The sequence below is a fragment of the Sipha flava genome, unplaced genomic scaffold (assembly GCF_003268045.1).
Source record: "Sipha flava isolate LNK unplaced genomic scaffold, YSA_version1 41_pilon_pilon, whole genome shotgun sequence".
NCBI lineage: Eukaryota > Metazoa > Arthropoda > Insecta > Hemiptera > Aphididae > Sipha > Sipha flava.
In genome coordinates, this window is record NW_020273144.1 from 448,933 (window position 1) to 474,382 (window position 25,450).

At 30.3% G+C, this 25,450-nt stretch overlaps 1 protein-coding gene across 6 annotated transcripts in view; it reads right to left on the reverse strand.

The window, feature by feature from the left end:
- The window catches only part of LOC112689049 (nuclear factor 1 X-type), a 124,123-nt gene that overhangs the window by 45,206 nt on the left and 53,467 nt on the right, over positions 1-25,450 (reverse strand). For all 6 annotated transcript variants that reach the window (XM_025562546.1, XM_025562549.1, XM_025562547.1 and 3 more), the window contains exon 3: positions 9,977-10,168. In XM_025562546.1, the coding sequence (XP_025418331.1) occupies positions 9,977-10,168 (192 nt within the window). The remainder of the gene's footprint in view (positions 1-9,976; positions 10,169-25,450) is intronic.

The following is a 25,450-nucleotide window of genomic DNA, read 5'->3' on the forward strand; positions in this document are numbered from 1 at the left end:
AGTGGTTGACGATATTATTTAAATTACAATTTTAATTAACATTTCTTATGAATGTGGTGTGGTGCTAAGATAGTACACAGTATTTTTTACAGTAAAATTTAAATTATAGTTCATTATAAGTTAGACAACGACACAATGTTATGAAAAATTACAACAAGTGATTCACGTGAAAGTTGGAACACACACTATTTTAATTGACCGTAAATATAAGAATATAGAAATGGTATTTTTATAATAAATATAACGCGAAAATAAATTTAATTTTAATTTTTCTATTTCTCTTTTTTTTTTCAAAAAAAATTATGTGTTCGATTTTTAACTCTTCATAATTTGACCTAAAATATGCACATGTAATGCGTGTACGATGTTGTGCGATACACGCGGTTATATTGACAGAAATATCTTTAGTAGTGCGCGATTGTTTTAATCAAAATCGAATTTGCATCGAAAACGTCACCGTAGCATAATAGTTGTGTTCATTTTCCATTTCTTAGAGTTAACATTTCAAACTTCCTGTGTGAATCGGTAGCACGTGCATTCATCTTGCACTAATGATAATATTATACCTCGTACACACCTAGGCCGGTTGCACACGTAGCACTCGGCGCGAGGAACAAATGCAATGAATTCATTACCGGCATAGAGTCGAATCCGTGAATAATATATTATTATGACCGTGTATTGGCATGTATCTGTGCATATATGCACTCGCATGCATATTACAACAAATATATGATATTATGCAGGCAAGACGTGTACGTTTTGTATGCAGCCGGGAGAACCCGGAGTAAGAAAAAAAAAATTATGCAGTACATTACACATAGTACCAGCAGTGGTGCAGTGATCGTGTAAAATAGTATAGTAAGTTAAATATAAGAACGAACAAGGAAGAAAAGTGTACGCTGCTGCAGGACACGGATGAGTCCCTTTTGATTTATAACTCGTGTTATGTCAACGGCCACGAAAGAGGTACATAAAACCTAAAATGTCACACGTTGTTGAAGACTTGTTTTCACGAAGTAATGCGACCTAGGCAAGTTTCGAACACGACTCCGCGTGTATAGAATATTTGACGCGAGAGGAACACGATGTATACATATATAATATATAGACACATCAAAGACCGCAATACCGCGATTTATTACCGTATCCGAATTATATACAACCTATCTTCGTCCATCAGTCATTAAAACATTGCATAAATATTTTTGAACAAGGCGTACCGTAATATAATAATTTTGGTGAATCATTAAATCCGTACTGTGTCCGTATAATAACAACAACCGTAAGACAAGGGATCCTATTATCCTTCAAACAAAGTTTCATATTATAATATCGGGTGCATTTCATATACGTACGACATGATCATTATTATTCGGTGACTACACTCTCACATTTGACTAGAAATATTTCGATTTGTTATTAGTATTATTTGAATAGTTGTATAATAATATGTAAATCTAATAAAGCAAATCATCTTATTGATATTTTTGTCAGTTTCACGATTATCAATACAAGTGTCAACAGTGGTTTATAACTAAACAATATGTGTATTAAAATTTATTGAAACGCAGTGTAACGAGTTTGGCAAGTTACATGAACTTGACATTATACAGATACAAATAAGGACAGCTTTAAATGCTAAGAAATAAAATCACCAAAAATGTATCAATGACGTCCATGACACGATTGAACCTACCATTATATATTTACTATAAATTAAAGATTTATTAATGAGAACTAATAATGTTATAATACGTAAAAATCGATTAATTGGATTTTAGATGACTGACAGTAAGAAAATAAACGTATGAGTATCCCCGTTCTGTAATAATAATAGTTATTTATTTATAATTTAAATAATTCCATTATTTTATGGTGCTACAAGGTTAATGCGCACGCAATTCAGTATTTTTTAATTTTTAATTAAGTACTGAGATTACTTATGGCTGTCAAAATTGAATGCTATTGCAATATTATCGAATATTTATTTGATTATAATCACTTGAATAATATACACACTCAACCACACGGCATTATTTTAAAACTCAGGAAATATTGGGATGAAATTTAATATTTTGACTACCTGTAAGTAATGAGAATATTTTCTCATGTGATTTTTACAGTAATAACATAGCCAAGCTAATCGATACATGATAAACTAAATACTACGAGTACATTGCTACTGAACGCAAAATATGATTTATATTATCTGTGTGGGGTTTAAATTGTCATTTCGAAAGAAATTTATCAATCGGAAAATTTTAATTTTAATAAATCTTCGTTCTTTTACCATTTATGAGAATATTAACATAGATTCTTAAAATATCATCAATCTGATTTTAGTTAATCAAGAATCACATATTGTTATAATTGAATTATTCCGGTTCGAAGTAGTCATCTATTGTTCAATGATGACCCTAGACTCTATTATAAGGGAGGAGGAAGACATTATACACTTCTCTGGTAGAATAAAGTATAATAGTAAAAAGTATAACTTTTTAAAACTGGAGCTTTATATTATTTTTCAGTTGCATTTTCCTAGTGTATACATTTTGGTTAACCTAATAAATTTTCTCGAATATGGAGCGGCATATGGAAGTGAAGAAGAGCGGATGAATATTATAATATTGTATTCCTTTGTTTAGTGCTATTGTTAAAATGTTGTACAGCGTGTAACGGTTAAGATTTTTTTTTTTCTATTATCACACTCATTGAAGAAATACACCTATATAATGCAATGGTAGTATTTTGTTTCTTATTGTGACGAATCTCTTACATAATTTTTCAATAAAAATCTTAAATGCACCACTGTAACAAACACGGAACCAATATCTGTGTATAAGTACGCGTCGTTATGTACATTATTTTGTTGAGATATAATGAATATAGTAATATAATATGTACGAGTATACGTTTAGTTATAGGCTAATACGACGATATCATGCAGCTGGCGCATAGTTCTTGGGTCACAAACGCGTGTGTGAGAACGGAACCTGTCTGCACGTGAACCGAATACGGACAAGCGTCAACGAGGAAGAAAAAACGACGACAACGACGTGGGGGAAAGACTCGCCAACGGTATTAATCGATTTTTTCGCGCGAGCGATGTACGCGGCCTTATGATATTTTTGCTTTTCGCACATTTTTTCGCCCCTCCACGACCCGTTAATATTTTATTGTACGCCACCGATTTTATAGAATACAGATACGTTAATAAATAATGTTGATAAACTTGGGCAAGAAGTGGACTGGGAACATAATGGCCCAGGAATATTTGATAATCTAGCGGTTTCGTAATTTTCAATAGACAGACTTGTATCAAAATATAATTCATAAAGTAACCTTGGTTCTAAACACTTTTTGAAAACTGAATTAAAATTGTTTACTTATATCTGCATATTAACTTCTGGTTGATCTAATCCGGCCTTGAAAAACATTATACAATATTATTCGTATTTTAATTATCACCTATCATAATATTACCGAGTAAATAAACATGATTGGTCAATAGGTACATATTTTCGATATAATATTAAAATGTACTTCGCAGAAACATATTATATAATACAATAAGATTCATATAATTATTCCAATACTTCTGGGCTCGCACATAATCTTATAATTGTCACCGGGCTAAGGAGTTGAATTACAATTCCCCTGGCCAATCAGCTCAAGTAGAGCGTACGTGGACGCAGCCACCGAACGTCACTGTAATCATTTAAATTCATATTTTACTTTATAACACTTTTTCGATCATAGAAATCACACAACTATTAATGGCTTTATATTGTAGAAATTCTATTTTTATCAAGTAAAATGCAATTAATTACAGCGACATCAATTGACTGCTTCTACGTGGGCGATACCAATTTTTACTATAGGGTGGCGTATCTGTATAATCTAAATCTAGTATAATACATTATATCGTTCGTAGACTCTTAGGTATATTTTTACGTTTATTGTATTCTTATCCTACGTTATTTCGATGTAGATATTTTATGTCATCATTAAAGCTTAAGCTTAAGTTTAAGCTTAAAAAATGATCTACTAAATTAATAAATAAATATTGGAAGAAATGCGTAAAACAAAAATGTTGTGGTTCTATTAACGAAATCATACAATTTAGTTATCATATTTAAGATAACTTCTTAAGTTATTAGTCGGAATTTGAAAATCACCCGATATTTAACGCGAGTTTTGTGTCAGTTCTCGAGGCCGCATAAGAGTGTGAAAATATTGGGGAATCATGTCGATAATATAATAATCACAGATCGTTTCTGACCCGATCGGAATGTGCATGTCTATAAATTAGATAGTTGACAGTCCAAACGACAATTATATTAGATAATGAGTACTTGTATTTAGAAATGAGAAAAAAAAACAAATCTAAATTCGATCAGAGTCAAATGTTCATGGTTTATAGTATTTAAAGTCGAAATTCAAAAAAAAGGTGGCCGGTCAACTCGTCCACTTTGACAAAGTATTCTAAATTTTTCGTCGTATTTCGAGAGTATATATGGTTGCAGATATCTCTCTCTCAAGAAGTGAATCGTAAGACAAAGCATCGACCGAATAATAATATGTGTCGCAAAGATTTGTGCGATACCGCGATGAGAGGGCGGTGAACGTCGAAACGCTCGACATTAAATTCCACCGCTACAGCGATGCTTACAATTGCTGTCAATGTAAAGTGATACAATAGGCGTTACTGAAGCGACATTCTAAGCGTCGATTTATTGCGTCCACCCCACCTCTCCACGGTCACTTCTGGAGAAACGTGCAACCTCCATTTCACTCAGCAAAGCAGCAAGTATTGCAGTTACCACTATATGGATTTTTTTTTTTTTAAATTATTTTATGTATTTCAAAATGAAAATCATGTAAATCTGTATAGGTGTTACAAGTTTCGGGTATTAAATCTTTTTTATATCGGTAATGTTTATCTGTAAAATTACAAATTGATAAACAATCACTTTTGAAAACCTATTCTAAATAATGGTATGAATGACAAATATATATCATTCAATTGTTGAATTTTTTAACATATGTTACATTGTAACTTGAACGTTTTATTATTTAAATCGAAACCATTAGTCTAAAAGTACAAATCTCCTTGCATCGAAAATATTTAAGAACGAAAGTACAAAGAACATAAACTATCAATAGTTATGAAAACAATTAGCGCATCAGTTTTTAACGTATAAAAAAATAATTTTAGTTAGATTTTATACGTTTTTAACGCTAAAGGTATGGTGTCCAATGTCGCGATCTACCGTTTATTTGCGTTTCCCATTGACTGGTGTCCTACTCGGGAATGCAACGTGCGACAGATAATTTATCGTCGTGATCTGCGACAGTAACGTAACAGGAGCAGTGTAGCGCGACCCGTCGCTGGCGTCAATATTTCGACTATAGTATTTTCTTCACAAAAAGATTATTTTTTTTTTACTTTTATTGATTTGATTATTTTACTTTTTATTAAATTTGTGCGTAAATATCCAGAGCTATGCACATGTGATTATATTGTGATTATTATTCGTTGTTGTTGGTTGTCCTTCTTTGTAATCGTAAAATAGTTGATTATTTTTTTCTATGTAACCATTTCTCAACATATTTTGCAAGCAACACGCTATCTAAATTAAATTCTCACAAGTTGATGCATCTAAATTTATCGGTTGATACAACACTCTAAAAATTTGGCTCTATTATTATTACCAAAAACATTTTCAGTGACTCTTCTTGCTCAACTTAGTCTATAATTGAAAATGGTTTTTGTTACATCGTCTCTACTAGCTTTCGTTGTATTGGGCTTCATCATATGCTTCATGCTTATACAGCTTGAACGCTTTATCACCAACGATTACGTGGAGTACGACTATACTAAACTCAGGTAATGTAGAATTTTTCGGAAAACCAAATGATTTGTTCAAAACTTGTTTGCCCATAGTTGATTTTAGGAAAATGCCACTATAATCTTCTTTTCTATAAGAGCATATATCTACTACTATACATTTTTAGTTTGCATCGACCATTACTAATAACTAGAGCTTGGATGATGATGCATTTCGCATTTTTTTTTTCAAACTTTTTAGAAGATGCTTTCCTGGCCACAAATGTGTTTCATTAGCATGTGAATCCAAATAACTAATTTTTATTTATCGTTTTTTTGCATTTTTGATGTTCTTTACTTTTCAAGTCATTTTTTGACATTTTAAGGTAATTTTTCCATATTTTTAGTCATTTTTAATGATTTCGTACTAGTTCATTTTTTATTGTTTCTTATCGACCATTATGCTAATAATTTAAGACTTTTCCGAATATATTTCGTCGATTACATTTGTCATTTATTTCGTCGTTGTCATGTTGTAGTGAATAGTATTATACCTAAATTTTATTATTTTTTCCTAATATTTGATTAGTATCCGATATTATCTTGTCGCTTCATTATCATGTTATAGTGAATAATACCTATTATATCTAAATTTTATTATTTTTTTGTAATATTTTCGAAATGGTGAAAATTAAAACGTCGGTTAGTGCTTGTCTGCGTCTCCCAATCACTTCGGTGGACGTGGAGAGAAATTTTCCCAAATATAAATATTTATAAACGCATAATCGTCATTTATTTACTTATGATAACATCAAATGCGAACTAATCATACAATGCAATTATTTTGATTTTTGAGTAATTTGTAAGCTTTGATAAATTTATAAAACAAATGTTTGTCATTTTTTTATTTCATATTTTAAGGACATTTGTTGTCATTTTTATGTCATATTTTGAGTAATTTGTAAGTTTTGATAAATTTATATGGAATGTTATAGTAAAATAGTATAAAATATTAAAAAAAAAATGTATTTTTATCAATTTAAAACAAATATTTGTAATTATTTAGGTCATTTTTTTAAGGACATTCTTTGTCATTTTTATGTCATATTTGCATCTTTTTTTAGGTCATTTTTTAATGATTTTAAGGTCATCAACTTTCGAACCCTATTAATAACACAATGGAAAAGAAGTCCTAATAATTATGAAAAAATTTCCAGAATTTTTTAACTACGTATGTGTTTATGTTTCCCGTCAATTTGGAAAATTCCATTTACAATTAAATTCTGCTGCTTTGCCTTTAAATTTACGTTTTTTGAGTCTTTCAGAAATATTGGTATTAATTTCTTTCAATACAGCCAACGTTTTATTAAAAAATTCTACTTAGGTGTGACAAATTCAAAAACCAAATAGTAGTTTAAACACACGCCTCAAGGTAATTGCCAATTTTTCCACTGATAAAATGGAATATTTTACTCCCTTTATTGGTAATTTTGTAAGTTCTAATTCAACTAACGATAGCAAAAAATCTAATTGTTCGTGGCTAATACGAAAAAACTCGAAATTTGACGTAATTTTCGAACAAATGTCCATTTATTAGAATTTTTAAATATCCTTCAACATCGTGGTTTAAAAATAAGGAATCAATTACTTTCTTTTTTTTTAAGCATAAAACATGAAAATAATAGTTCATTCTCTTCCAACTCATCTTCTAGTAAATTAAGATGTAATTTATTAATATTTAAAACGCACTCATTATTAAACATGTTGGTACGTCACTTATTGTACGTCACCCTAGACATCGACGTACTACTGACGAAATTCAAAACCTAATAGCTACGATTGGTCGTGCATTAGACACCGCACCTTATGGAAAATTATTTAAAATTATTCTATGCACATAATTTCAATAAATTAACTAATTATACATTTTTTCAATTATTCAAAGAAATGTAATCGATATAATATCCTATACATAACGACTTTATATAAAATTATTTTCATTTTTTTTTTTTTTTTTTAAAATCAACAATAAATTAATGTTTGTTTTTATGTCTGTGTAGGTGATTTCGACTAGAAGTATTGTTCCTAAATGCTGTATGTATGGTACATTTATGGGAGTCCTTTTACGAATTTCTTAATAATTTTCTTATTAATTGTGAAAAAGTGTTGTATATTTTTAAAAAACTACAACATTTACGACATTTTGTTTTCTGATAATATCAAATTTTTGTTTTTATCATAACTCAAAAAAAAAAATTTGTAGATAAATACAATTTTTACTGAAAGCTTATATGACCGTTTTCTATAGTTAAAATAAGTTTAAAATTAAATATTGAGCTATTTATACTATACATTCTATAAACAGTTGAAAATGTCATTATTTTTATATTAATAAAATAATTTTGGTTTGACAACAATTTTCAACATTTAATAAAAATTTCCTCAAAAATATCTTTTATTGATTGATAAAAAAAATTAAGCTTAATAAAAAAAAATATAAAATACGAACGTTCGAATATTAAATTTATTTTCCTTCAAAGATTTTTTTTTTATAGCAAAAAAGAAAAAAAATACTGAGTGGCAAAAAAGTTTAACATTAAGAGTTCAACGTATATTAAAAAAATGAAGTTCTGTAACTATATCAACCTTTTTTAGAAATATAAATTAATTTAACCGACCACTTTTATTCAGAATTGTTTTTTTGAGAGCAATGATACAAAAGTTTCAAATTTAAAAGACCAATACATCAATATCAATCAATCGCCCCTACACCGCATTTGACTGTAAAATCTCACTTGGCCTAGAAATTCCGTTCTTTTTTATTTTTAAATACATGAATAAAATATGACTAACAATAAGATGTTTTTTTTTAATTTTGTTTCAAATTTTAATTTAACTCTATCATCAAGTAGAAAATAATGTTTATAAAAATTTCAAATTATAAACACAAAATTTATAATAGTTCCAGTTCGTACTGATTTTTATGGATATTAAACGAAGGAAACAATTTAATAGCTTTACGGATAAACAGTTTCAATTATACAATCGATAAATTTATTTAATACTAACGATAACCCTAACCTCTAGTCAGTAGGTACTACAAAAACGACACAAGAACATCAAATGGTAATATAATTCCAATACCTTTATAATATAACCTTAATCTAAACATAAATACTTTTAAATCCACTAATATAATTCGAAGCAATAATATAAATTAATTTAAAATATGAACAGCCAATCCTCCGAAAACCTGTTAATTTATGTTCAACAATAACATAAAAATGTTGATTATTGCTATTGGAAATTATTTAAATCTGGTCATAAGTTTAAGAAATCTTATGCATTTTTAATTTTAAGACTGATAAGGAAAACGCACACCAGTAATTTTAACAAAATAAAGAGAATCACGTATTTTTTGAAAATATTAAGAAATTCGGTTACTAAATTTATGCTATTTAATTTTATAAGTTAAATTATATACAAAATATATATAGAAGATTAAATAAATATAATATTATTCTATTAAATATTATACGAAAAATATGTTGATTCATGCTCCTATTCATTGCTTAAATTTAATTATGTCTGTTAATCACAAATAAAAATTAATCGAACAAGTTAATTAAAAAAGGAAAAAATAGGTTGTTTTCATTAAAAAGTTAGTTAAATGTGTTAAAAATGGATTCGTAAAAAAGTTCCATGATTTACTTCGTACTATTTACGATCAATCCGATTTAAAACAAATATATTGCTTATTGCTAATTCGAAAGTTAATTAAAATTTAATACATTATGTAAGTTTAATATTGGTAAGAATCACGAGAACTGCTATAACAGTATAGTAATATAAGATGAAATATTACTCTAGGATTACTATTATAGCAATTATCATGCAGTTTTTCAAACATATTTTCCTTAAAATTACATAAGTATCAGTTATTTATTTCATATGTGCACACATATGAGTGTTATAAAATAGTTTCATACTCGAAAAATAAATAACCGATTAAATGCGCGAATATCACAAAGTCGTGGAAAATTTGCATGATAAAAAAAACCATACGTCATTCATAAAAAATATTATTTTATTGTTATAAATATATATACGTGAACATTTGTCCACCGTACACGGCATACTAACCTTATCAGCTTGCCGGAGACAATCGATACGTCGCATTTTTCCCTTCTGGTCGGGATTGGACAGAACGCACATGGCCGGTTTTTTGCCGGTTATACTCAGCACGAAATCTTCCCTGCACTCTTGAGTTATGTCTTTCCGAAGCTTTCCTAAAAGCCGAGACGCCCATTTCTGTTTCACCTCGGGTTTTTCGTTCTGCAACAATGCAAAAATCACGGAAATCCATTAAATTGTATAGATATACGCCGCAGCCGTCAGTACGCATTATCAATACGATGTATATATATATACAAATACGAGGGAGACCGACGATAAGTTTTCAGAACATTAAGCTTCTTTGTGGTAAAAAAAAAAAAACTAAAAAACTAAAATAACCTTAATATATTACGTGTGAGTATGTGTGCGAGTGTATACGCGCACGTGTGTAATCGATATGCAATAGCTATAAAAACATAAAATTGATAGCGAAAAATACAATAAATATACGTATATTTCATTACAATACCTAGATACATAATATACTACTGTTTTTAACAGTATTAGTATATCGTCTCTGGTTCAATGGGTAAATAATAAAGTATACAATAATACACACACAGTTTTTCGGAATACATCCATAAATCGTGCTCTGTTTTTCAGAGAGTCTTTCTCGCCTAGAGAAAGTAAATAAATATTCAGTAGCTCCCGTGTATTATAATATGTATTAAGTTAAAATAATTTTCCAAATACATTCGCGATACACGCATAAAACATTACGCGCATGCGATTAATAATTTAAATTATTATAATATAGATGTTCGTCCTCTTGTAAAACTGCCCGTACTGTACATGATATCATTACCATTTTTTTTATTCTAAAATAATCTAACGCGCGTCCAAGAATATTAAGTGTTTTTATATTTTTGTATCATTGCGCACTTGTTTTTCCCCACAAACATGAACCGAAACGTACGAGCAGCAGCAGATTAATATTAAATACCAAACACGTATGATAATAATAATATTATATACGTTTACGAATCGTCTGGGACGAAATTTCAAATTCAGAGTAAGTACACTGTTTTATAGAACATGTAATAATCATATCTATGTTATACACCACGTACTGTATGAGCGGGTGTAGGCAGCAGTTTATATTATGATTATTATTATTACACCGTCTCTGTAGACGCTCATTATGTTTGTTTTAATGAGTATATGCGCAAACGTATCGGCCTAGAATTATTAAACATTTTGTATAATTATTAAACGTACAAATATTTTAGCATGTAGAGTAGGTAAGTAATGAAGAGAAAAAAACCATCTATTTAAGCGAGTAATATTTCACCGTGTACGTATTTAATACGTACATTTTGATAGAGAAATAATAAAGACCGACACACCGATGATCATCGAACGATTCCAAACGGGGCATTGTGATACGAAAAAACACGCGTTGCATTTACGACGCAATGACGTAATAATGGATTTGAATCACATTTCGAAATCTAACGTTTCTTCCAAACGACGTGAAACTCGTTTGATTATGTTAATATTTTTCACTTACAATTAGGCGGCAAAGTCAAATTCGAATATATGTTACACACACACTGCCGAGTGCTAGTCAATTATATAGGTTTATATTATTTCGTCGATAAGATCTTGGGAAAGAGTTTTATACATTATACGCGCGTCGTCATCTCGCGCAGTATATATTGTTATTATATTGTCCGAGTTGTTATACGCGCGTACCTGTGTACATGTATACTATATGCAAATACATCACCACCAGAAAGTATATACATATATATATATTAACATTTATATAATACATTATTAAAATATGTCCACACACGGTGATGCGTGACAATAATATCGCGCCCACGGGTATCTTTATATGTACCGTATATACCACGTTGTACACAACACATCTCGTTATAACGGCACGAGGCGTGCATAAGAGTTTAATTAACAACAACCCTTGTCCTCCCAACAACCCTTAAAACAGATAAAACCCACATCAACTGTGGCGGCGACGCGTGCTCATGAGGATTTTATTAGGGTTGCTGCAATGTCTAGCCAAACAAACGTTCAAGACTAAAAATAAAAGTAAAACTTAAGTATACCTACTTAATTGTTCGCGTCATTAGTGGAACTTAATTTTCACTATATAATAATAATAATATAATAATGATAGCAATAATAATAACGATAAACGGTGAAGACGATGAAATAATTATTGTTGTTATTATAACATACTCTCAGGGAGGACGTACTATAGTTTTCACACGCACGTAAATGCAACGATTAATATGCAAATGACACTACAATATGCACAAGAAAATATTGAATTTCGTGACATAATATTATCGATAACCTTGAAAGACTGAATCGAAATGTTTGCAATCATTTGTTCAATGTGATTGTATAATAATATATTGTAAAACCATGGCAAATAGTTTCAAACCACCGAAATTATCAAAACGTAATCCAGAATTACTTATAAAAATAATGTGTCAAATATACGAATATTGTGATTACACCTGAATTATATATAAATAGTTATTCATTATAAACAACTTGTATCGTAAAATATAATATAAACGCGTGGGAATAAAGATAACACAGTAGTGGAATTATAAATCGCCCGTCAGGAACTGATTTCACGAGTGATTTTGCCACGATCGAAGAGGGAAGAAAACCCGCACACCCCTTTATATTATCTGGCTATTAGGCCAAATTGCTGTCAGGTATATGTATTAGTAACAGTAACCCTCGGGAACGGTCTTTTGACGGATATAACAAATTAGGGATGCCGTTTGTTAAGTCGTGCGCTCTTCCCACCGCCGTTTGGGGGTGAAAATAAAAACAATCATCCCTTTACAATCCCGCGAACACGTATATTACAGCCACCGATATAGTACATAGTATTAAAAAAATCCCCGAAAGTTTATGGCTTCCGAAACTGGAGATAAAATAAAAAAACCAACTGAAGTATACGACGACATTGTTGCGTGTTTCGACGGATTTCCGACATCAACTACTATCGTTACACGGACATTTATAAAGCCACTACAATATGCGGTCACGATTAAATTACCATGAGGGTGAGGGAGAAATTCAACTCGGGTAGACTCGGGCACGTTTTGATATTTAAATTAACCTTTTTGGTCGGATTTAATCTGTGTAATTAATGAGCACGTAACGCAATACTGTAAATGTCATCATTGTCATCATTGGCAGTGGCGGTGGCGGGGATGGGAAAATGTCAAATTGCATTTTAACGAACGGTTTGCTGTACGCAGTGACCCCGCAGTGGTTAAGTCGGAAAGTTCTTTGCAACTCCTTTATTATTCCGTCCGACGAAATAATAATAATAAAAAAAAAACAAATATACACCACGCGTAGGTTATTGTTTGTTTAGGTCACCGTAGACACGACACAGGATTTGATTGTTTCGTTGAAAAAAGGATCGATTCTTCCGAGATTCGTCCTAATACGAGACTGCACATACAATCTAATGTCCGGCACAGTGAACACTCCGAGACGAAACGTTTTGCCGCCACCGTATACATAAACGAACACAAAAGAAAGCTGATCCGGCACGTGTTTATTATTCACGCGGCGCGCGCGCGCGTTACGATGACGCGTAATATTATTATTACCATAAAGAAGGCAACGACAGACGACAAAAAAAGACGAATAGAGAGAAAAAATATATATACGAGTATAGGTGTACTTACACGCCACACTCGATTACGAATTCAATTCGGACACTACGTGTGTGCGTATGATGGACTTGTGAGCTCACGTCCGTGTAGTATGTACCGAGTTGCACTCACACGACTTAACAATATTTCGAATTATTATCACTCGGATCGGGTGTATAAAATTGTTTTGTTTTCGTGTTTATTCAAACGGACGACCGACACTGTATAATATACATTATTAAATTATATGCGTTGTCAACATTATTTATATGTACCGGGTCGAGCCGATGGAAGAGCAATACGAATATATTATTATTATTATACGCATGCTAACGAATATGAAAACAAAACAAATATGTTAACTTTTGAAATGCATACTACTTCTTTTTGTTTGCAGGTTTTGGCCAAGACATCGTATACACATAGAAGGGATCAACGAAGTTATTGCGACAAAATTCTATACGGCAGTTGATCTGCATGATATCGACTGGGTTGCAAAAAAATATTGTCATGAGTAGTGTTGGCCAACAATATCGATATCGTGAGTACATTTCTTATAATTTTGATATCGATATCTAAAAAAAATTTCAAAAAAATCGTGATATCGGGCCAATTAATCGGGGATTGGGATTATATGGACAATTAAACACTAAACTGAGTAAACAGTATAAAATTAAATTATATCTAGAAAATAAATACTAAAATATGATACGAAGCGATACGTTTCAAAAAAAATAGCTCACCACACCAAACAATTTAATTAAGCCCAAGTTTTGGAACATTGAAAGAAAAACTGCTTGAAGAAGAAATTAAATACATTGGATACTTTTTAGTTAATACAAAATAATTCATAATTGATAATTAATTTACACTCATAATATAATAATATAATATGTATTCTATACTTTTAATATGCGTCCAATAAATTAAATTATAAATAAATTTAAATCTATATCGATCGGATATTTTTCGAATAAATAAAAGCGATATCGATGATTAAAATTATATCGTTGGCCAACACTAATCATGAGTAAATGATTATTCTAACATACATTTTTGAAAATTCTTTATAATATTACACTTACGGTATGTTCGATATTTGACTATGAGTGTATGTATCAAAGTTAAAATGTAAATTACACATAGCTTATTTGAATGTAACTGTATATTTGTAAAGCTGGAAGAATATATTATATAATGAAATATATCACAATATACACGTTTGGCTGTATATTATTGTACAGGAAATTGCAATAAAATCGTTTAAAATTGTTAAGATACAAATCTCTTTTTGATTTACATATATATTGAACGTTTATTCAATCTGTGTACTCTCGAAACACAATGATCAAATGCGAGAGAGACTTAAAAGCACATGATGATTATTTGTGGAATGAGGTGTTCAATGAAATGAAATGTAACACTACTTCATGGATTCGAATCCAGACATATAGAGTAAGCAATACTTTTAATTAAATTGTATACGCATATATATCAAATAAACGCTGGTGATATTTAAATGTATAAAGCCGAATGTTTTGAGATAAAAAATTAATTTAGCTATATTAAATTTCACGCAAAATTGTAAGTGTTTTATTATTTTTAATGCAGCAATGCATTTTTGATTTTCTAGCTGCAATTATATGCATAACAGTCCTGCTACTAAACATATACGTATATACACGGACTACTGCAGTGAGTCGGGTTTGGGAACATATTTAACAGATGATGACCGGTTTTCATCGAAAGCACAAGTGAATACAGACGATTGAAACGACCACTTAGTGCCAACAAAACCAAATTATTATTATTATTATATAGCGTAGTAAGTGTGTAATGTGTATTGATATACCTATGGACCATATACATGGGGTATAAAAAACTACAATAGTATACATTTCTCGCAGGACATTTTCAAACGAGTGATTAGCGCACAAACGGACGACTGGCGTTAGGTACCTCAACTACGTCTGGTATAAAATCAGTATAAACATCGTATGTACAAAACGTAACGCATTCGACACAACTCGGGTACAATATAATATGAGGTCGTCGCTGGTACTAGTTAATGTGTCGTCTTATCATTATTATACCTTATCGGTCGTATTTATTCTTTCAGACCCGTAAGCATTACACGCATCGCGTTGACGCCTCTCCCAGCGCGTGTATTTTATTTTTTTGTTTTCTACACTCGAATCACGTATAAAACGCGTCCTTGGACCGATCGTCGTTGATTCTTTCTCACTCACTCTCCTTCTTTCTTTCTCTCTCTTTCACAGGCATACACACAAAACTTCTTCCCGTAACGTCCTGTAGCTGTTACACTCACTACTTCCCACTCTACCAGATTTCATGCCACGGTCTGAGCAAATCTTTTCAGCAGTATAGTTATACCATATATGCCAAACGTGTCATATTCTCTATTACCATACACATTTACGCAAACATAATGTTCGTTATAAAAATACGCGTCCATGGTGTCCGCGTCGAAGAAGTAAAAGTCGCGTTGGCAGTCGATATCGGTAAATCTGTGCGCTATATATGTACATGTCGTATTTTATCATCGGCCACAATAACGAAAACGTTATTTTTTACCAAACAAAACTTCACACACGTGTATAATGATTAATATAATATCATGTTTAGTTATTATATACATATATATATATATATATTGGAGATACACCTAAGCACGAATGTATTTTATTGATGGCATTTATTTTTAGCGACGCCCAGCGATTTTTCACTTTTCCCCCCGAATCGTCTATCCGATATTAGTCCCGCGAGAGATCAATTCTGGGCACAGGACGCGGACCTTAAACGACCGAAAAATACGGACACATACAACCCACTACTACCGACACATTCATCTTGTTCGGCCCGTTGTCGGTACGTATGTATAAAGGTAGGTACGTGTATACATACGTACATACGATTTATAGCTCTCCTTACATATATATATATATCTAGGTGGTAGAGAGGGTACGGTGTGAGAGAGGTCTGACCGATGTGATTTTTGGCTTTTCCCAGTGGTGCCAGCGGTTAAGTAAAAAGCGCCGTGGGGCCATACTAAAACCCTCAACTATACTAAATTCACATTATCTTTCTCTCTCTATATATATATATATATATATATATGTATAAATGATACGCACACGTGCCTTTATTATATGTGTGTTGTGAGCACCAATGCACTTGATTTACGCCGATAACATAATATACCACTGCGATCTAACAAATTTAACATCGATCGTGTATGCGTGTGCACTGGGGTTAGTGTGTGAAAATGCCAAGTATGCCAAAAAAACTCATACATACGCACAAAACCCTAAAAATATATATATATACTACTATAACCACCAAAGTTTTCGTTGCACGGTTTAAAATCACTTTTTATCATTAATTTCCTTCATTAAAAATATTAGGAATTCATATGATCGAAATGGCGTTTAAATATGCATTATAATATAAAATTTTGCACTATGAAGCATATACAGTATGGGACAAAAGACGAAGTCATTCTATTGTGATGTATCTAAACTCCTAAATTGTATAGGTATTTTTATTTAATTTGTTTGACTAAATACTATTTACCACCTCGAACTATGATACAATGTAATAATAATAATTAAAAAAAAATAACAAATTTAGTTAAAAATGGTATAAGGCAGTTTTTCTCAAACCGTGGGCCGTTTTTATTTCATGGAAGATTCATGAAATATTGATGTTTGTAATTATTTAGTAGTTATAGTTATACAAGTATATTGTTAAGAATAACAATTCTGTAATATTTTGATAGAAAAAAATGTCAACACATTTGATCGAGGAAGGCAATAACAATTTTATAATAAATTAAGAGGGCCACATTACAAGAAAGTTTAAGGAACTCTCGTCGGTGGAATTAAATTATGTCTCAGATAATTTTAGGTCTTTCGGTACTATATTGTGTAATACTAAAATGTATAAGCCCTGACGTACAAAATTACAAACACATTTAAATGTCACCATCAGTTAAGTCGAATAATATGTATTTTATCAAACGTGCATACACTATTTATGTGATTAATTAAGATACAGGATTAAAAAAATACTCTTAACCAAGGTCATTAATTTAAATCCTAGCTACGGTACAACAGAATAATATATTATGGAATTATAAATTGTATAATATATACCAACAACAGATAATATATCTTCAGTCATTTATTAAATCTATGTATTGTTAATGTCATATTATAAAGTATGTACGACAGTAAAAATAATTTATGTCAATAATATAATAAACGGTGTAAAAAAAAAAGTTGATATTTATTCGATGTGCTTTACAATCAGGTTTTTGATCATTACTTCCAATTAAATAAAAATGCCTAATTTTACAGTACAATATACACTAATACATTACAGAGACGCATCGTATAAATATTATTGTTTCGTCAATACAATATGTTTAGACTTACTCGAACCACAAGTAAATATATGAAATATATTATGTTTTTGAATATTCATACGCATTCATATGTATGTATATCTAAGTATGAGTCCACTTAGAGTACATATACACGCGTATTCTTCGTTAATGTATTACACAGTAACGCAATGGTATGTACCTACCTACCACGGTTTATTGGCGCCACCGTCAATATTGGCTTAAGGTCAGCTTGGAATGTAATAAAGTAGTTACACGTGTAATAACACTGCATGTATAAGTATTATATCTATCGGGACGCGCATAGTAAATAAATTAATTAACGCTACTTTTCCTGTACTAATCGATGTTAGATTTCAAATCATAGCGTAAGTATAAAACGCAACGAATAAAAATTTAGTATCGAAATTGCGGCTATTAGATAAAATATATATTAATTTCCCGGGTTCATGTGGGTTTCAAACGAATCGTGTTGGTGATTTTGATAATAATAATATAAAATCGAACCCCCTTCTCCAGCACCGAAAATTTTCTGTTGTTTATTATGTCCATCGATAAGCTTTTGCAAACCTCTTCCAGTATATTTGAAGAACGTTCTGAATGATTCTTGTAAAGTGGTCAACTTCATCAAGTCTCACCACACAAACTCCAGAATATTTTCATCATTGTGTGAAGACATTGAAAGTTTTCATTAAACCTTCCTTTTTCGTACTGAGGTTCGATGGTTATCACGAAGTAAGGTTCTCACGCATTTATTTAAATTTAGGCATGAAGTTCAATGTTCTTCAAAGATCATCCTTTTCAATTTTCATTCAAATTTAACAACTACGATTGGCTTCAAAAACTTGCATACTTGGCCGATGATTTTTTGAAATTAAACACTTTAAATTTGACCCTGAAAAACAGTGCACTGACAAAATTTCAAGTTACTGACAAAATAAAATATTTTGTTAAAAAGTTAAAGTTTTGGAAATCATATATTGAGAATAATCAACCAGACATTTTTGAAACACTACACCATTTCCTCTGTGATACTGTTATGATCCTATCACAAGTCATCTAAAAACAAGTTATTCAACAATTGAATGGATTCATAGCAGCTTTTGAAAAATACTTTCCTAAATGTGGAAAAGAAGACCACTGGATCGCATCCCCTTTTCGTGAAAACTATTTTAAAATTGCAGCTTTATCAGTACAAGAAAAAGAAAAACTAATAGAACTGAAAACGGATTCTTTAATTGAGGCAGCATTCGAAAAGAAATCTACTATCGCGTTTTGGGTTGACGCGAAAGAAGAATGTCCTGAGCTACCATGCAAAGCATTTAATGTTCTGCTAACATTCACAAACACTGTGTTGATGAAAAAGGCCTTTTCTACGTACACGTTCATAAAAAATAAGTATCATAATAAACTGCCTGTAAGTTCAGACTTATGGATTTATTACTCATATGTTGAATCAGATTTTTCAAAATTAAGTTCAAGCAAACAAGCTCAAGGTTCACATTAAATAAAATTGTGAAGTTGATATTATTATTTTTATACACATTGTATGGCGTAAGCTAATTAAAATAAATAAATATTTCCAAATTTTCCTTTAAAATTAATATTATTTTCCATTATTTATATTCCAAATTGATATTTGGTGTACGAGAAATAATGGTGAGAGGTCAAGAGATACATGAATGAAAAAATGTTTAGAAACGCTGGTCTATATTATATTGTTTTTATACTATTACTATTAATTATTATTGTATTACGTATGCGTCCAATAATCTAACCTAACCGTTCAAAGTGCATAAATATGCACAAAATGTCACAAGTCAGTAAAAATGAAATAATTACACATTATATATACATTATTCGTGACGGTATAGAAATTGATTCATATGCACCCAGTATGGGTATATCTCTGATCATTCTAAATAAATATGCAATGTCGTTGATATCCGGGTTCTGTTCGTCGTGAGATATAATCGCCTGTATGTGCGCGCAAATAACATAACTGTTTCTATATTCGTTCGAAAATCGTGTATGAAAAAATATTTATATGGATGTGTTATGTGTATGTGAGCGTATGTATGTGTGCGCGCGCGCGCGTGTGTGTGTGTGTGTGTGCATATATAATATAATGGCGCGAACAAAGGTTTTCGCTGCTAAAAGCGTATCTGCGTTTTCACAAAAAAATTACACCGATAATTAAGTAGAAGGGTTAGACAAATTTAAATAGAAACACTATAATTATATAAATAACCATAATTATTAGCTATAATTGTGTTTTTTCTTCGTCATTGATGATGTTATTTGTAAAAATGTATTCGTATTTACTAACCACTTTATATATATACACACACTATACAGTATATACGATATCGGTCACATACATTGTACAAGTAGGTACTCGTATATATTATACATATAGATATATTTATTTAAGAAAAATAGCATATGGATAAAATGAATAAGAATATTTTAAATGTACTGCTAAATATTTAAGTAAATGTGAATTATCATATGAAAACTAGTTTTTAAAATATTTTTACGAATAATAAGGCTCGGATGCTATACGTTATATATTATTAAAACATATCAGGTTTTATTAACATTTATTCTAAATGCGCTACAATTACAGCATTTATTGTAACGTAGAAGATTAATTTAATAATAATACGGAAAATGTATTCATGATTTATGTGTGTATCTATGCAAGTTAAAAATTTGGGTTCACGGCGTACAAAATTCGCTGAAGACGTGGTCGATATAGTACAGTGAAGACACTATACTAATTTAGTATCTATAAGTGCATATAAAATATGTATAAATATTGCATTTTAACTTTATTGAAGGTCATTCTATGCAACTTGCAAACAGTATTCATAGTATATTACTTAGAAATTGTACAAACCGAACAGGTTTTTATCACAACAGTATTCTAAATAACATTGAAAACGGTTTTAAGTGCAATTTATTTTTCTGTTATTCCAATAAAAGTAGTAATTTTGCAAAATAAAACAAGTCACTAGCCGAATCAATTTGGACTCAGGCGCAAATAATAATTGAATGAAAAATCGATTTAACGAATCATCTGATTGGTTTAATTAGGAAATTATTTGAAACCGTTAAGTATTGATCAGAACTCAAAACTTGTTTATTACATGATATCAAATATAAATGCAAGTATATTATGAATTACGATATTTTTGGTTCAGTGTATTAGATATATTTATAATATTAAATAAATATATTTTATTGTAAATTTATTTGAAATGTACAAATACAACAAAATGTCAAATTTCAATAATAGTGTTGAACGAAATTAATTTTGTGTTTTTTTGGACAAAATATTATTCTCGCTATCTTTCTCTCTCTTTATATACATACTCGTATATAATGTATAATAAAATTTATGCGGTTAAATTGCTCTAATTATACGTAACGGGCATCTGAGAATTCGCATCGAAAACAGATATCTCGTGAAATAATGCATTTTATTTATGTTCTGCTTCTTTGAAGCATTTCTGTTTTGTTTTTTTTTTGTTTTTTGTTTATTTTTTTCTTTTAACACTGCTTCGAGTTTTACAAGGATAGCGATAAATTACATGCGTGCGCGGCGGAGAAGATGTTCGAGAAAAGTAAAGCACCAGTCTTTCGACTGTTAAGTTAATTGCGTGAAAAGTGGATGGCGGAGAAAAAAACTGTAGTGGTTATATATATATTAAAAAAAAAAAAAAATCACCGACCCCAGCACATACCATCACCCGGTGGGGTATTTTGTAAAGAAGGGTAAAAGTTCTTTCTTTCTTTTTTTTTTTTTTTTTTTTTTTTTTAATAAAAATAAAAGTCGTTAAATAACAGCTAAAAGGCGTACAAAAGAATGGCGATTTTGCGCACTAATATATAATTAAAATGCAATTTCGACGAGCGCAACAACAAATACGCCCGGAAGAAGATGGTTATCTATATTTAAATGTATATATATATAAAAATCAGGAGAGTTGCTGGTGAATATAATAAGTCATTGGGAATGGGACAGGGATTACAGGAAACAACAAATCTGCAAGAACAATACGCTCACCGTGCTTCACTTTTGTTTTTCCAGGCGTTTTCCTTTATCTTAAATAATGACTTGAGAAATCCTTTTCCCCGGCTCATCGTAACCCATGGCCAATTTGTTTCCCTTCCCGTTTTTTAAACATAAAAAGGTTAACCACTGCATCATTTTCAGTAGACAATACTGTAAATCTGATCTACTTTCGTGCTCTTCATACCCCTACATACACGATGAAGCTATAATAATACTTATTGCTTATCAATTGTAAGCCCGCAATATTATATTCGAATTAGGTATATTAATGTACGCATAGTAAAAGAAATAATATTAACGAAGATTGTATATGCGTCGGGTAGGTCATTATTTATTAATTAATTAAACAACTACAGGATGTGCTTAAATTATTGGATTAAACTGAAATTAATTATTATCCAATTTATTCAAGTATAAATAATTTGAACAAAGTCTAAGTTTTAAACAAATAAATGTGTCTATATAAATTAACTTTGTATCTCGAACATGATTCTTGTGTTGCGTATATCAAAGTATAATTTAGTAAGTATTAAGGTTTTGTGTTGGTCAGTAGGATAAATGTGTATTATAGTTTTTTAATTAGCATATATTTGATAACAATGATAAATTATTTTATTTAAATACCAATTTTGAATGAATATTATTTTGCACTAAATTCTGGTGCATATTGTAGTTTTATTTCACAAGTGTATAATAAATGGTAGTAAAAATGTTTAGTATTTAATAAACGTATTACAGTTAATTGAGAGTCTTCATTTTTGAAATATTATCAAGGTGTGTTTAGAAAATGAAAAATAGTAATATTTAATTTATGTCTTAAAACTCAGAAATACGCATACTTCATCAAAAGACAATTTGAAAAATACTTATTAGCCAAAGTATTTAAATAAATATTTTAATACTTTTTAATTGAAGTATTTAAATTCCTATTTGAAATACTTTTGAAAAGTAATATTAACAATATTGTCCATTTCTGAAATATCGGATAACAATATATATCTGAAAATGCAAATAAGATATAGGTTTAATCGATTTGGGGTGAATTTGAGAGAAAAACAACCACCGAAACATTTTTCCTTTTTTTTATAATATCCAACACATTTCTTATAAAATTAGATCTGTTCTTCTTGAAGATATACTATTTTAGATTTCATCTGATTTAAATATAACTTAGTTTCAACTATTTTTACGTCTATTAAACATATACATATTGTTATTCCGACGGGAATGTGCGTGTTCTATGACGTGAATATTTTTCCATGGTACGGTTCCGTTATAAAACAATGATACTACGTAAATATCATACTTGTGAGTTTGTAATATACATTAATTAACCAAAACACGGTCTTCGGTGAATATAATATTACACACTCATACACCAGGCGTAAAAAATATTTTGAGGGATTTTAAATTGTACATTTTCATACTTGTATAATCTATAAATTACTTATACTTTTTAACTCTATAAAAATATATTTAATAATTTTCCTGAATTTTAGGAGGCGTTTGAACTCCTAAAATATTCCTTGTGTACGCATACACACACACACACACACACACACATACCGATTATGCGAAATACGTGTTACCACCCCTGTGACGTCAGACGATGGTGTTTGATTATAGTGAAAGTATTAGGACCGTGAACTGGACTCTGCCTGGACGTGTGCCCACTAGGTACCGAAAACAAAACAAAAACAAAAAAAAAAAAACCGGAAATCAGCACTGTTTTTCCGCCACGTGATCTCCGTTCATGCGTATCATGTTTACATTTCGCCCGCGTAAAACTACCACATATATATATATATATAAAGATTGTGAAAGCTAATGCGGTTTTTTCTGTGATACCTTTCGTTAAACTTGTAAAATTCAAACCATCGACAACGGGTAAATGTTAGAACCGACCGAAATCTTGGTGTGACTGTTGTACAGAAAACAAAAATATATCTAAAACCAATACGGATAACGTAAATAATTTTCGATGTGATATTATAGCATTTTTTTGGTTGATATAATCTGAACATGTAAATAATAGAGATTATAGAAAATATAAATTCATTATGAGAGCAGAACGATTTTTAAATCTATTTCAAACTGTAATTGATTTTATATGTGTCCAAAATTATATTAACACTGCTGTATAAACACTTTTATACAGTTTATTATTACCCGTGTTAGAGTTTTATGTACATTAAATCGTACATAATATTATTTAATTAACATAAACAAACAATTCCATTTGAACATTCGTACAGCAAATGTTACACGTGTTATTAATATTTACGATAATGTAGAAAATATATACATATATATATATTTTAAATTATTACTAGCTTATTATGTATGGGTAAAATTTGCAAATAGACCCGATCGGCGTTCATGAACTATTCTCAGCGCAGTTAATGTGCAACGCGCGTGTAATGACACCCCTCTACCATGACTCTGTCACATTAAGGCACCGAAGCGGTTTCGAGAGTGTATTATGTATAAAACTTGACGTATAAATATATAATATGTACGCCATAAGATTACGACGACTATCGTAGCAGGTACGAAAACGGATATGCAAATCACTATTTTTATTCCAATAATAAATTTAATAAAACGTTGCATTTAATTTATTTTCATTTTTATTCATTCGTTGGTTTTCTTATTGCATATTTTTCCATATTCAAAAAATCAAACGGACATGGAATTGTTTCTTCTCTCTTTCTCTCTTTCTCTCTCTCTCTCTCTCTCTCTTCGAATTATTATATTTATATCATACTAGTACCTACAATTGTATTAGACAAAATTACCTCTGCAAATATTAGCTGATTTTTTCGAAAGTACCCCATGATCTATAGTAAATGGAAAAAATGAAGTTATCAGACTGTAGCTAAACCAAAAAATGATTGGAAATAAGGTACAATAGGTACTTGGTTTACGTAATAATAATAATAACAATATAATAGGGGATTAATTTGTAGTACTTATGTATATAAGTATACATTGTATATATTACATTGTATATGTATATATTGAATATATCCAAAACGATTCATGTACAAATAGTAGTTTTGTTTTTCTTTGAAAAATATTTATACTGTATTACATACTATATTTATTATTGCTAAAACAAGTTATTATTTTATATAGTTTAGACAGTGGTCCGATTATTTATTTACTAAAAAAATAGTAGAAATTAGTCTTATTTATTTGAGCTTTTTGTAAAAAATATTAATCCCGACAATTTGATTTTATTATCAAATAACTATTTTTTCGGTCGGCTACCTGTAACT